General features: G+C 40.1%; 1 protein-coding gene across 1 annotated transcript in view; it reads right to left on the bottom strand.

Annotated features, from left to right (window-relative positions):
- LOC119425022 (disabled homolog 2-interacting protein) overlaps positions 1-13,343 on the bottom strand; it is a 217,406-nt gene that overhangs the window by 15,048 nt on the left and 189,015 nt on the right. Inside the window, exons 6-11 of the mRNA XM_037692543.1 lie at positions 11,240-11,384; positions 9,187-9,331; positions 8,325-8,561; positions 8,036-8,237; positions 5,640-5,824; positions 2,961-3,840 (exon numbers count right to left, since the gene is read on the bottom strand). Coding sequence (XP_037548471.1) covers positions 2,961-3,840; positions 5,640-5,824; positions 8,036-8,237; positions 8,325-8,561; positions 9,187-9,331; positions 11,240-11,384 — 1,794 coding nt within the window. The remainder of the gene's footprint in view (positions 1-2,960; positions 3,841-5,639; positions 5,825-8,035; positions 8,238-8,324; positions 8,562-9,186; positions 9,332-11,239; positions 11,385-13,343) is intronic.

Here is a 13,343-nt window from a genome sequence, read left to right as displayed (position 1 = left end):
CAACAAAGAATAAAAGGCACAAACCATTCCATACATCAGGATCTCAACCCACTGGGCAAACAAATTATTTGGTTCAGGGCCACATAGAAAGAAAAACTTTTTGTAAAAATAAATATGATCAAATTTAGATTTGTGTAGATATTTTTCTATACAACAAGGCATTTCATTTAGAAAACAGCCGCCTGCATTCATGGCTCTTTCTTGCACTAGACTCAGCCATAGTCATTTTATACACCTGCAACCCCACAAGCTAACCTGGCAAAAATGAGTAAAGTCTCAAACTAAGCTGGAAAGTTTTGTTAGGAAACAGTAATGAAACAACAAAAGCTTGTACAGCGTATATTCAACAAAATCATGTTTCAAAATGGCCTCTTTACAGGGAGACCAAGTACTCTGCACTAAACGAACAAGCCTGGGGAGTTTCACTAAAAGTAAAGGTTGAATTTGAAGCACAGTGGCACTTACAGAAGACCAACACTTATGGCACAAGTGTGCCTCTTCTCAAATCACCTTTCTCAGTGGTTTACTCTGAAGACAACAAGCAGAAGTTGATCCTTCTTACAAACTTTTAGAGAGGCTTCAGTGAAGATAACCAAAGTTTTTATTTCAGGAAGCACAATAAAGAAACACATTGATGAACCAGTAGAGGACAGTTTGGCACCACTGTTAGAAAGTATTAGTGAGTCATCGTGGCACACATTCGAGGTTGATGAGTCAACACAGCAACGAGGCTTGTCTTTGCATGACGTTCATATCAGGATGTGCATGAAGACCTGTTGTGTGTGATGCCACATATGCAAAATTATTTAGGTCTTTGAATGATTACCAGTCAAGGAACAAACCGGTCATTTCGTGTTGTGTGTGCACAGCCGGAACAGTTGCCATGACCACACTACTTTCTGGTTTCCCTACTTGGGTGAAGGATCTGCTTTTAAATGTGAGACAACACACAGCATAATCAACAGAAAAATACTGGCTAGGTGAGTAATGTTAAAAACAAAAACATGCACATTCACATTTAATGCCGGCAGGTGCCTACAACGTGCTGTGGATAAACTGATCATAAAAACAAAAAACGGTGTGCACACAGCAAGCCTTCACTACTGGCTAATTCACTTGCACCAGGTGACATTTCATCTAACAAAATCTAGACTGCACAGTCCCTTCTTTAACAATATACCATTAGTCATGTGACTGTTATTTGTACAACGGCATATTAGGACCATGCTAAGAAAAGAACAATTACATTACAAGAAAAAATTAAAAAAAATTATGAGAATTAATTCATAGGATTGCTAGAATAAAGTCATAATATTACGAGAAAAAAGTCATAATATTACGAGAATAAACTCGTAATACGTCCTGTGTTGGCTCGCACCTGCTGTGGACAGCCTCCAATGTGAGTCACTGTGTTTATGAAGTAGTCCGCGATCATTTTTGGGTCACTGTTTATGAAATATGCCTCCATCCACATTATGTGATGACTAAATCTGTCAATGCGGCCATTACTTGCAATGCCATACGAGTTCAGTTTATCATAATAATTCATATGTCACTGTGCATTGGGCCCCTGCTATTGTACTGCCGACGTCAACATTCATCATTTTACCGCAGTTGTAAGACTGCTTTTTCATGTCGGAGTTCTGATAATATTACGACTTTATTCTGATAATATTACGACTTTATTCTTGTAATACTATGACCTTATTCTTGTTCGTAGTGTAATTTTTTTTTCTGAGCATGGCCATAAAGCTCTGTCGTACATTTGAACAAACTGTCCAATGAAAATAGACAATGTATCTCCATCAAAAAGTCTTCAAAAACTTAATAAATGCTCTTTACAACAAACAAAATAAATGTTCTTTTTTGTGGGTTAATTTCTCCATCACACCTGGGTTTTACACTTTCTGCAGGAAAACCCAGAGTTGCAGCTTTAGGCTCTTTGATCGAGAAAACATTTGCATTTGTGGACTATTTTAACAAATGTATGTATGTCTGAGATATAAAGTATTTAAACATTAAGACTGATAAACATGAGGGTAGTGGGGTGAAGCTTGAAGCTTCTCAGTTCTACCTGATCAAGAGACTACACAACTAATGATTTAACTCTAATGATCTAAATATTTAATTTGTCACATCCTTTCTGCATGTTTCTGGTGTCAAAAGAGGCTCCAAGACATCCTCCAAACTTTGCTTCATTAGATGCTGGAGTATATTAGACTGGATGTAAATAAACCACATGGGTTGTAGCTGTGTCTTAGCCACCCCCAGGTGGGGCCAACAAGAACAAAAACAACTACCCAAAGGCATGGACCATGAAAGCAGAACCCACACTTCAGGCCGACAGTTGTCTAACAGAGATAATGGATATGTTTTCAGGATAGTAATGTTCATAATTTGAACAGAAGTTGGGTTATTTGAGAGATGAGTGAAGAACACCATGTAAGATGGACGAGGAGGTCTCAGGAGGAGATCTCAGGTTTAGACATTTCAGAACTTATAATAATTCTACCTGGATTATTGAGCATGCATCAGGAAACTTATAATGAAGCTTTGGATCAAATTTTATGTAATTTACACCGTGCAGGGTACTTTAACATCTTTAATGAGGACCAGGTCACTAATGGTCACTAATAAGGTCACTAATGATCCTGAAGAGGGAGGCCGAGGTAAACTGCATGAGTTCTACAACTCACAAAGTAAACGGCCCATTTGATGTAATAAATCATTCCTTTTAATTCAAATGTAAAAAGCTCTTCAATTAGAAGTTACGTCTTTGGGAACTAAATATTAATTCTGGTAAGTTGTCTTCAATTAAACTTGCTAGAATTAGAAAGTGCAATGGGTTTGTCTGGAACAAAACTTCATGATATACCTGTCTGTGACCTGTAACCATGTTTGACTCGTGCCTGTGTTTAACCAGTACCTGTGTGCACCTCAGACCCATGTGTGACCTGTACCTGTTTGTGCTGAGCTTTCTGCTTGCTCTCAGGACTGTCAACATTAGACGAAGATAATTGTTGCCGTATCTGGTTCCCGCCAGTAGGCCAATCGGGGGATGATGTCATCACGTTGCCAGAAGGCGGACGGGGGTAGGGTCCACTGCTGAGCAGATTTGGGGGTGTGCGACCTCGAGTGATGCTCTGAGGTGGAGGTTGGTCTATCCTCCGCTGTGGACCAGCACTGTTCTGTCTGGGCACACTGGGCTGGTGCGGTGTTTCTGTCAGGGACAGCTGTCGGCGGTTGAACTCTCCCGTTCGCCTGGTGTACTCGTCGCCACTGCTCCCCCCTCCTCCTCCTCCACCATGGTTCATGAAGGCTTGTTTTCCTGCTGCTGGCCCGTCCTCATTGTTACTATGGGAACTAACAGAACTGTGGCACTCTGACCCTGAGTCTGTCATTCCTCGAGGGGACATGGGCAAGCAGGCTGCCATCTGGTAAACTGGGTTCTGGAAGGACAGTGGTGCAAGCAGCTGGGCAGGTCGGCCTGGAGCACTTTCTGTTCCAGGGGTGGTGGGGGTCTGGCCTGGCCTCCTCAGGGGAGGACCTGCTGGAATGCTGCCTTGTGACATTCTGGCTGACCAACCTCCACCAGAAGCTTGGCCTTCACCCAGAGCATCTGAGGGGCTAGGACCAGTTTCAATGTCCAGAGTATGGGGGTCCTGGAGGTCCACCATGGACAAACTTTTGCTGCCGTTAATCATACTCAGGTCAGGCTCATTTGTCTCAGAGTAACTGGAACTGCGTGCAGGCGATGGCTGGATACATGAGCTCCTCGTCACAAAGAAGAGGTCCTTATTTTCCGGGGTGGGTGAGGGTAACCTGGTGAAGTCAACCAATCTGAAAATAACAAAACGTTCAAATATCAAGAGTTTGATCTTGAGTTTAATCAACTATAATGATACGTAAAATGTATTAAAACACAGTAGGCTGCAAAGGTATTCAGCTCCTTGGCATTCGCTCTTGATAGGTTTGCTGTGGTTGCATAATATTTTAATTTTCTTCAACTATACGTAAAATGTATTAAAACACAGTAGGCTGCAAAGGTATTCAGCTCCTTGATATTCACTCTTGATAGGTTTGCTGTGGTTGCATAATCTTTTAATTTTCTTATAATGGATTTCATGTACTCTGTGGGTGGTTAAAGAGTTTAATCTGATCTGTGCTCCTGATCCATGTATAGCATTTCTTGGTTTTCATGGTATCATTTTCTGAGCAGTAGCTCTTAGTTAGGAAGTGTTGCTCTGGTGTTGATTCTGGGCCCTGTCAGAAGACGTCTTTATGGAGACGGACTGACATAGATTGCTCACAGGTGGTTCCTTAGAAACCTCAGAGAACTCAATGAGAGTCCAAAACAAAATAACGACTTGTTACTGTAGTTGAAGACATTTTGCTTCCTTTCCGAGAGGCTTTCTTAATTCAAAAAAGTTTTTAATTTTGTTCTGGATGACTGAGAGCATCTTTTGGCCTGTGTAACAGTAATCTTCTTTAACATGAACCAAAGCAAACTCTGGTTTCTTTATAAGCTAATATTAAATATATTTAATGGCAGATGGCAGCACTGAGATGTTTTCACCTTGCTTTTCCTGGTGTTTTCTTCCTTCCTTCCTTTACTCAGACAGATGGAGTTCTTTGCCCTGACAGATGTGACTCAGCTTCTGATAATATCTCATTCACCTCACACTCTGCTTTTATCCCTCACTGAACTCCAACAAGCTTCCTTCTTACGTCCCATTTTCTTCTGCTCAATTTCTCCTCACTTTCAGACTTGGCGTCTTTCATTCCTTTGCTTTATTGCAACTATGGAGTGGAAGAGGAGACATTAACGGAGAGAGTTGGGATCATTTGAATTTCACTCGCAAAGCTTGCTCATGTGGACAAACACACACATGAGCTAACAGCTACTGTGATAAACATGGACACCCTGGCTCTAAAGGGCCAGTAGTTCATTAGTTTTATTGATCTTAATGGCATCAGATATCTGACTCACTTCCTGTTTCTTTCAGCATATAATCATCTGTGTGGCTGCTTCATGTTGTTGATGATGATGTTCAGCTCATATAACTGCTCATCGGGCAGTGAGAGGATGAGAGATGAGCTTGATAAAAGGATGTTTTTATCTGCTGGAAGGCTGACAGGTTTCACAAATTCTGATGTTCAGATAAGCAAAGCCTCAGAAAGAAAACCCAACCTGCAGCAATTCATATGACAAAGTGTAGATGGACTGTTGGTTGACTGAGATGCAGAAAAACACAGAACAATCATAAAAAAGAATTAAACTTTTACCTTAAAGTAGTAAAGACTACAACCTATACACTGCAGTAATTTGATATTCAGTCATCTAATCAGAAAAGCTTTCTTGTCTAACTAGAACTTTTCTAAACTTTTTTCCTAAAACTTTCATCACATCATCACCACTGTCATTGTAATAATCCCAATCATCATCGTCATCATTTTCATCTCTTGAGTACAATTTATTTTTCCGTTCTCTGTATTGAAACACAAGTTTTGAATTTCTGATCCTCCTGTGTTTATGGTGTGAAAGTTTGATCAGAAGAACCGGAGCAGAAACCAGATTTATCCTCACAGTTCATGTAAAATCCAGATTCTTGTCCGAGCCCTAAAACTGGTCTTCTTACCCCGACAGCTCGTTGTCGATGACCATCTTCTGCAGGCCAGTGGAAATGCTGCTGCCTGCCTCAGGAGGAGAGTGCACCGGTTCTGAGGGCTGACTGGGTGTCATGTGGATACTGGACGGGTTGGACAGAGCCATGTTTACCTCCCTCAGGATTCTGGGAAGAGGGCCCAGCTTCGAAGCTGCGTTCTGCACAGAAAAACATGATAAAGGATCTCTGAGGATTTATTTATTTAATTTTTAAACAGGAAAAGATTAAAAGAAATCGGTCCTGGCTCAGCATAATTGCTGTTGTACAGCAGGTTCCTGCTCTGCAGAACATAAAACACACAGATATCCAGCATCACATCACATTAACAGACACACACATACCACATTACAAAATACAAGAAGAGCAGCATTTACATGGCAGAGACCTAACGGTGATTACAAAAGAAGGTGTCCAACAGATGATGAGCATGAGTCTTCTTAAAAAGTGCCAATGTTGAGATGGACTTTATATGTTTTGGAATGTCATCCCATGCTTTAGTATAAACACAGAAAAATTATCTTTGTCCATAACAGTTTTTAAAGGCTAGAAGTGACAAGTGTTCGCTTGTAGCAGACCTAGTTGAGCGACCATGTCCATTATTGGTTTTAGGCATCAAAGTAGAAAGAGCTACATTACTGACATCATGAAAAACATGAAAATACAAATTTAATACTTCTGTTTACAGCATAATTTAAAAAAGTTAGAGCAGTTGAAGAAGAAAGAGCTGTACAGTGATGAGTCCAGCCGGGAAGTTTGTTATGAATTGTGTAGGCCTTATTGTAGAGCCTAACTATGGGTTTCAGGATTTCATTAGTAGTAAAGAGACTAGACAGGTAAACAGTACAACTGAGTTGAAAGTAGTATGGCATGAAGATAAGTGTTCGAAACAGAAGATGTCAAATTTGATCTAATTTTGGAGTAAACATACATTTTTTGATTCAGCTTAGTACATAAGGATTGCACGTGGTCATGATAAGTTAAATGAGAATCCAAAATAATTCCCAGATATTTATAAGTAGTGACACTAGAAAGAGGTTTGTTTAGAGGATTTCATATAATGAAATGTCTCCTAGGTGAGGAAAAATACACACGGTACATAAAGTTTTTTTTTTTTTTTACATTAATCATCAAACGATTTTCTTGTAGCCAGAAATGAAATAGCTGAAGATCTGCATGTAGCTGACTGTTGATAGATTCAATATTTGAGACAGACAGGAAAAGAACATTATCATCAGCATACATTAAAATATTGGAGTGATTAAATGTTTTGGGAAGGTCATTTATGTATAATAAAAAAGCAATGCACCCAGTGCACTACCCTGAGGGACTCCCATAGAGCAAGGTAGTGACCAGGATAGGGTAGTGACCACAACCTGGCACCTATCAGTTAAACAGGAAGAAAATATTTCTATTGCAGAAAATTAAAGTTGAAAAGAAGTCACTTGTGTAAGTGAGTATAATGATCGACTGTATCAAACACTTGATAGAAATCGATATATACGGTGCTAGTTACTTGACCTTTATTCAAAGCAGTATGTTTATAGGATAAGGTAATAATTAGATTTTACTTGCTTTTGTTCAATTTAATTTACATTTTTATTTTCAGCTGCTTCCTTCTTCAGGGGTCGGCTACAGCGAACTAACTCATGTTGTAATCCAGATGTAGTATGACATATACTGTGATATATTCATACATTAAACGGGTTCTTCATTTTTCTGGACTGTGTAACATGCGTGCATTGAATTCAACAGAAATGTAACGAGAGACGTTATTTATCTTTGACCCATCAAAATGAATGCGGTCATTTATTTACATATATAAATATATATATATATATATATATATATATATATATATATATATATATATTTCTTATTTTAAGAGCTCATTTCCCTACACGATGGCAATCCTAATTTTCTAAAGTCTCAAACTGGAATTTCTTTAAAAAAAAATTACATCAAAAAGTGTTAATTAAAAAACAAAAACCCAGACGATCTGTTGCCACAGCTAATGTGTCTGAACAGTCATTATTCTGGACGCTCCTCCTGTGTACCCCTTATTAATGAAACTATGAATTATTGATGAATGCAGTATAAACATCCTGATTCAGTCTAAGAAGGATTTAGACTCTGAAGAAATTTTCTCATCCTTACTTGTAAAATTCCACAACAAACATGATGAGAATGAATCTGTACCTTTCGGGCTGCTGGATTTAAAACTGAGACTAAGGTGTTGCGTAAAACCCTGGAAAATTCCACCATGATAGTTTTTTGTTTTCTTACTACCGCTGGGTGTTCTGACATTTATCTGTTTGAATCTTGGATCTAAATCGTGATGGAAAACACAGTTCTCATTACGTCTTCAGTACCTGGTCCATCTGGGAGACCACCTCTGAGAGAAGGGAGTGCAGGGTGGAGAGCTCCCTGCCCAGGTCGATGTAGCCCTCAAAGCTTGACGTGTTGGAGATCGTCTCTGGGTTGGAGATTTCCAGCAGGAAACGCTGCATGTTGGTCCACTCATGCTCCAGGAACTGGTTCATGAAAGACATGTATTCCTCCTTGTTTCCAAACCTGAAAACCACAGAAGAGTGAGAACAAATCTGGCCTCTGGAGCTGAGACCTTGGACAGAAGAAGGCTGAGCAGAAACAAAAGCTCACTTGGTGAAGTTGGCCAGGTTCTGTGTGACTTTAGCGATGAGGGTGAGCGTTCGCGCTGTGCGGTCATCAGGATACTCCTGCATCAAATTAAACAGGGAGGGCGACATGATGGCCGGACACAGAAACCTCAGGAACAAGGAGGCGCTGATCAACCGCTCACTGATGTCCGGTCGCCCCCGGTTACTGCACTCCTGTCTCCACGATGCAAAGACCTCCTTCAGCTCTCGTGGAAACACACTGAAACAAGAGAGGGGGAGGGCTTTAACTTCACTTCATGGTGAGCAACATAATAAAGATTCACAATCACTGAAGACTTTCATTAGTTTGACAAAATTTATTTTGTCTTTTAAAGATTTATAATCAACTATCTTTTAAACTTTTGGTATGTGTTCATGACTGTTGAAACAAAAAGTAAAAAATGTTTTTCAATGAAAAAAAAAAAAAATTTGGTTGTGGTGGGGGGCTATTCCTACATAATGAACGCATGACTGAATATGTTTCCTCTAAAACAACAACAATAAAAAATAAACATGTTGGAATCACTAATTTGTTTCTCCAATCTGTATTAAACACTCAAATGTTAAACTCTTTGTTTGAATGTGATTCATTTGATAAATTGTAGCCAAATCAAATAAAACCTCATTAAAGACTTTTTCAATACTTGTGTTGATTTAAGCCTGATCTAAGTTATCAAACTCTTATAAAATACAGATTAAACTAAAATTTAAATTATTGAAAAAACTTAATATTATGATATCATTATTAAAGCCATGGGTCCAATTAGCTCCACATATAGCGAATGGTTCACAGACCATAATAAATAAACTGTTGAATGGTGTTTAGAGCAGGCTGCAGAATTCACCAGTAGGAGTTGATGATTTTGCAGAAGGCCAGCTCACAGCACATCTTCAGGTTACTCTGATGTTCTGCCAGGTCTCCAGATGAACACTTGGATGGATCCACCTCACAGTTCTCATCAGACTCATACAGAGCCTTAATGAACTCACCTACAGAAAAAAAATTGTTTAGAAAATTATATATAGACTGGTATTTATATAAATATATGTTTTTGTTTGGCACAGACACAACAGGAGTGGCTGCAGAGAAATAAAACAGTAAAATAAATATGGTTTAACTCGGATGAGTCATCAGCCCATGATGCGAGCCCGACTTCAGTCTGGCAGCAGTCTCAGATCGTTATTCCACTCGGATCAGAATTCACGTTAAAGAAACATAATCTCTCTCTCTCTCTCTCTCTCTCTCTCTCTCTCTCTCTCTCTCTCTGGCCTTGCTGTTTGCAAAGACGTTTATCTCTTGTCAGAAGATGAATCAGTTCAACTGGATATCCTCAAGTCAAACAGCTAAATCCATGCCATGAGGATTCATTTCTTATTTTATTCTGATCAGCCTGCAGACAGACATGGAGGGAGATGTGAGCTGCAAACACAAAAAGGTCAGAGTTCCTCTGACAAAAAAACCCCAAAACGGTATAAGCGGTATATATTTTTTCGTCTTCTTTCGGCTGCTCCCTTTTTCAGGGGTCACCACAGTGAACTTAGTTGCACAAAGACTTGGCACTTGTTTTTTCACCAAATGTCCTTCCTGACACAACCACAGACCACCGAGCTACCACAGCCCTCTGTGTGGAGCAGAGAGCTGCTATCTAGGGTGTCCATGGGAGCAGATGGTGGGGGTTAAGGGCCTTGCTCAAGGGCCCATGAGGGTGGAGGCAGATGCGGGTGCTTCACCTTTGCCATCCACATTTTGATGTTGTCTGTACTGGAAGTTGAGCTGGTGACCTTCCGGTCACAGGCCCACGTTCTCTAACCTCTGCGCCACCACTCCCCCTGAGTTCCTCTGAAAATGACAAGAATAAATACTGAAACTGGGTAAAAAAAACCAGCCATATGTATCTGGATTTGTTAGAGACAGATAAACCCACAGATCTGTTGGATCCATTCAGCAGAATGTGGATCCACAGAGAGACTCTGACTCTGGTGATTGATCAGCATGATGTACTGAACTAATAACACACTGTAAGCATCATTTGGTACATCATTAATTTCATTTGGACCACCAGACCTATCGTTACACACCCCTAATGGGCTTTTCAGTTTTCTGCTGTTATGAAGCGTTTTGTCGACATCAAGCTTCTCAAACACAAACCGAGAAGACGGAAAAGCTGCATCAGTTGCCGTCCTCTCCAAATGACCCTTGAGGACAAAAAATGAATTTGTTTAATCTGTTTTTCCATTTGTGGTTTTAAACAACTAAAAAATTGTCTGTGAGCACGTTAGTGATCAAAATAATCACAAAGTCAGGAGAGGAAACAAAGTCAGCTGAGAAAAAGGAAGTTGCCTAAAGATGAAGATCAGCTTTGGACACAACAACCATCATGTTGAGTGACAACAGTGTCGGAGTGGAAAGCTTTTTGTTTTTACAGATGAACAGTAAAATTTTCCAGCATGTGCCTCAGGGGTGGAGTCCAGAAAGCAGGTTAAGAGAAAACTCAGAGTTCATGTGTTGTCCATACTAGAAACAGAGGTAAGTAGACTCTTCTCTTTCTCTCTTTGGATAATTTTGGAAACAAATGTAATTATTGGAAAAAAACATTGGAAAAATTTCTACATGAATTAAACTCTCAGGTACTCTCGTTGGATTTGATCATTTTTAGAAACAATCTATATTTTTATGTCTTGTGGTTGCCATGGTGATGATTGTTTTTGACTGTGCATGCTCTTAATTGAAGGATTGAATACTTCGAGATTGTAATAAGAGGTTCTGGACCTGCAGACTCAAAGAGTTTCTCCACTCTGAGAAAGTTAACTAAGAGTTTAAACTTCAAATTTGTTGAACCTCCTTTTTGGAATAGCTTCCTGGCCCAAGTCCTGATCCCCGATCCCTGGTCCACTTACCGAGGGCGTCCTGCAGGTACTTCTGTCCCACCAATTTCAGATATTCTTCGATGGCCTTTGTGGCTAGTGTGTTTTCTCTGAAGATGAGGTGCTCATTCTCCCCACAGCGGTCCACCTCCGACATCATCAAATCTGTGAGGAAGTCCTGCAGACAAACAAACAAAAACAAGATGAACTTATTGCTCAAAAAGCATTCAGCCACTGAAAATCTAAAGGTTTAGATCCCTGGAATGTTTGGCAAAGGACCTGAAAGAAGAAAATCTGTGAGGTTTTTGCAGAAAGAAAGAGGTCTAAAACAAGAACAGATACAGCAACAACTGCACTCACAGTTTAATGTTAAATCATTAAACAGAATTAAAACTTTAATTAGTAGCTTCATCTTTCTGACAGCGTTCAGTCGGTGGATCTGTTGAAGTCACTTTGCTCCTCAGCCTCTTTCACACGAAGAGTTCAGCAGTTGTAGATACCTTGGTATGGTATGCTTTAGCATTTGTACACTCAGGAGGCTATGGCTGAGTGGTTAGAGCAGTCGTCCTCCAATGTAAGAGTTGGGAGTTCAGTTCCACCAGCAGTCACATGCTGAAGTGTCCCTGGGCAAGACACTGAACCACTCACTGCCTCCGATGTGTGTCTCATCAGTGTATGAATGTGATCTAAAGCTCTGATTAATCTTTGTAAAAGAGTGCTGTATGAATGAGTAAATAAGGCACAGATTGTGTTGTAAAAAGCTTTGAGTATCTTGATAAGACAGAAAGGTGATATATAAGAACAGGCCATTTACCATTTACTTAAAAATGATGGTGGAAGTAATGCTTATGACTGATGATGAGCCCCCAGAGAATTTAAAGTGACACTGTTAGGAATCAAAAATATTTAAGTCAGGAGCTGAGCAGCACTAGATGTTCTACAGAGCTCAAGAAATTCCTCTAATATGTATGTATATACTGTATATGTGTATTTATTGTCACATTTCTACCAAGTCATGCACTGTTTTCCTCTATCATGCTCTGATCTCAAGCCTTGCTCTCAAGCCACGCCCCTCTGCACCTCCACACAATCAGGCTCATTCTGTCCACCTGTTCCAAGCACTATTTAAGCCTCATGCTCACAGCCACACTCTGCCAGTCGAATCCCTTGTGGTTATTGATGTCCAGCATTCATGTCACAGTTCTTTTGGTTGGCCTGATCTTGACCCCACGCCTGTCTTTTTGGATTGTTGAATTGCCTGCTCCTTGCCTGTTACTGTTTCACTCCTCTCATCATGGCTTTGACCTACTCTTCTGGATAAATTACTACATCTCTTGGATTACCCTCTTGGCATCAATATTGGACCTCTGCCTCCTCGGTACCGACTCTCTGCTCTACTCCTGGATATTGCCTCTGGATCTCCTCAAACTACCTCTATGCGACAATCCTGCTTGCTACGGTGAAATCACCCTGTCCAACTCTATCAGGTGGAACTCATCTCATCTGAATAAGATTGGGCTTGCTCCAGGACTTACACCTCCACCAGCAGTGTTTATAGAATAGTCTTTAAACCATTCATGTTGCCAGGTGTCTTACTCGAATCCAAATACACAAATCCTAACATTTACAGTATACATACATGCATATATATTCATATAGAGGGTGGCTGCGGCTGAGTGGTTAGAGCAGTCGTCCTCCAATGCAAGAGTTGGGGGTTTGAATCCACCAGCAGTCACATGCCGAAGTGTCCCTGGGCAAGACACTGAAACCCCCATAGCCTCTGATATGTGTCCCATCAGTGTATGAATGTGATAAAGCACTGATTGTGGTTCAGTGTCTTTAGAATGATTTGTTCAGTTAGCTTTGTAGAGATCTTGTAAAGTTCTGTATGAATGGGTAAATGAGGCACAGATTGTCGAGTAAAGTGTTTGAGTATCTTGAAATAAGATAAAAAAGCACTATAAAAGTACAGTCCATTTACCATTTATACTGTACATATATATGTATATATATATATATATTAGGGATGGGGCAAATCTGATCCAGTATCGGTATCGGCCTCCGATACCAGCATAATTTACGTATCGGATTTTTCGATCCTCCTGCCGATATTTCCGATCCATGATGTATGTTGGCT

This window comes from Nematolebias whitei, chromosome 18 (assembly GCF_014905685.2).
Source record: "Nematolebias whitei isolate Nwh7 chromosome 18, NemWhi1, whole genome shotgun sequence".
NCBI lineage: Eukaryota > Metazoa > Chordata > Actinopteri > Cyprinodontiformes > Rivulidae > Nematolebias > Nematolebias whitei.
Note: the sequence above shows the minus strand (reverse complement) of the source record. Positions and strands in the feature narration are given on the sequence as shown.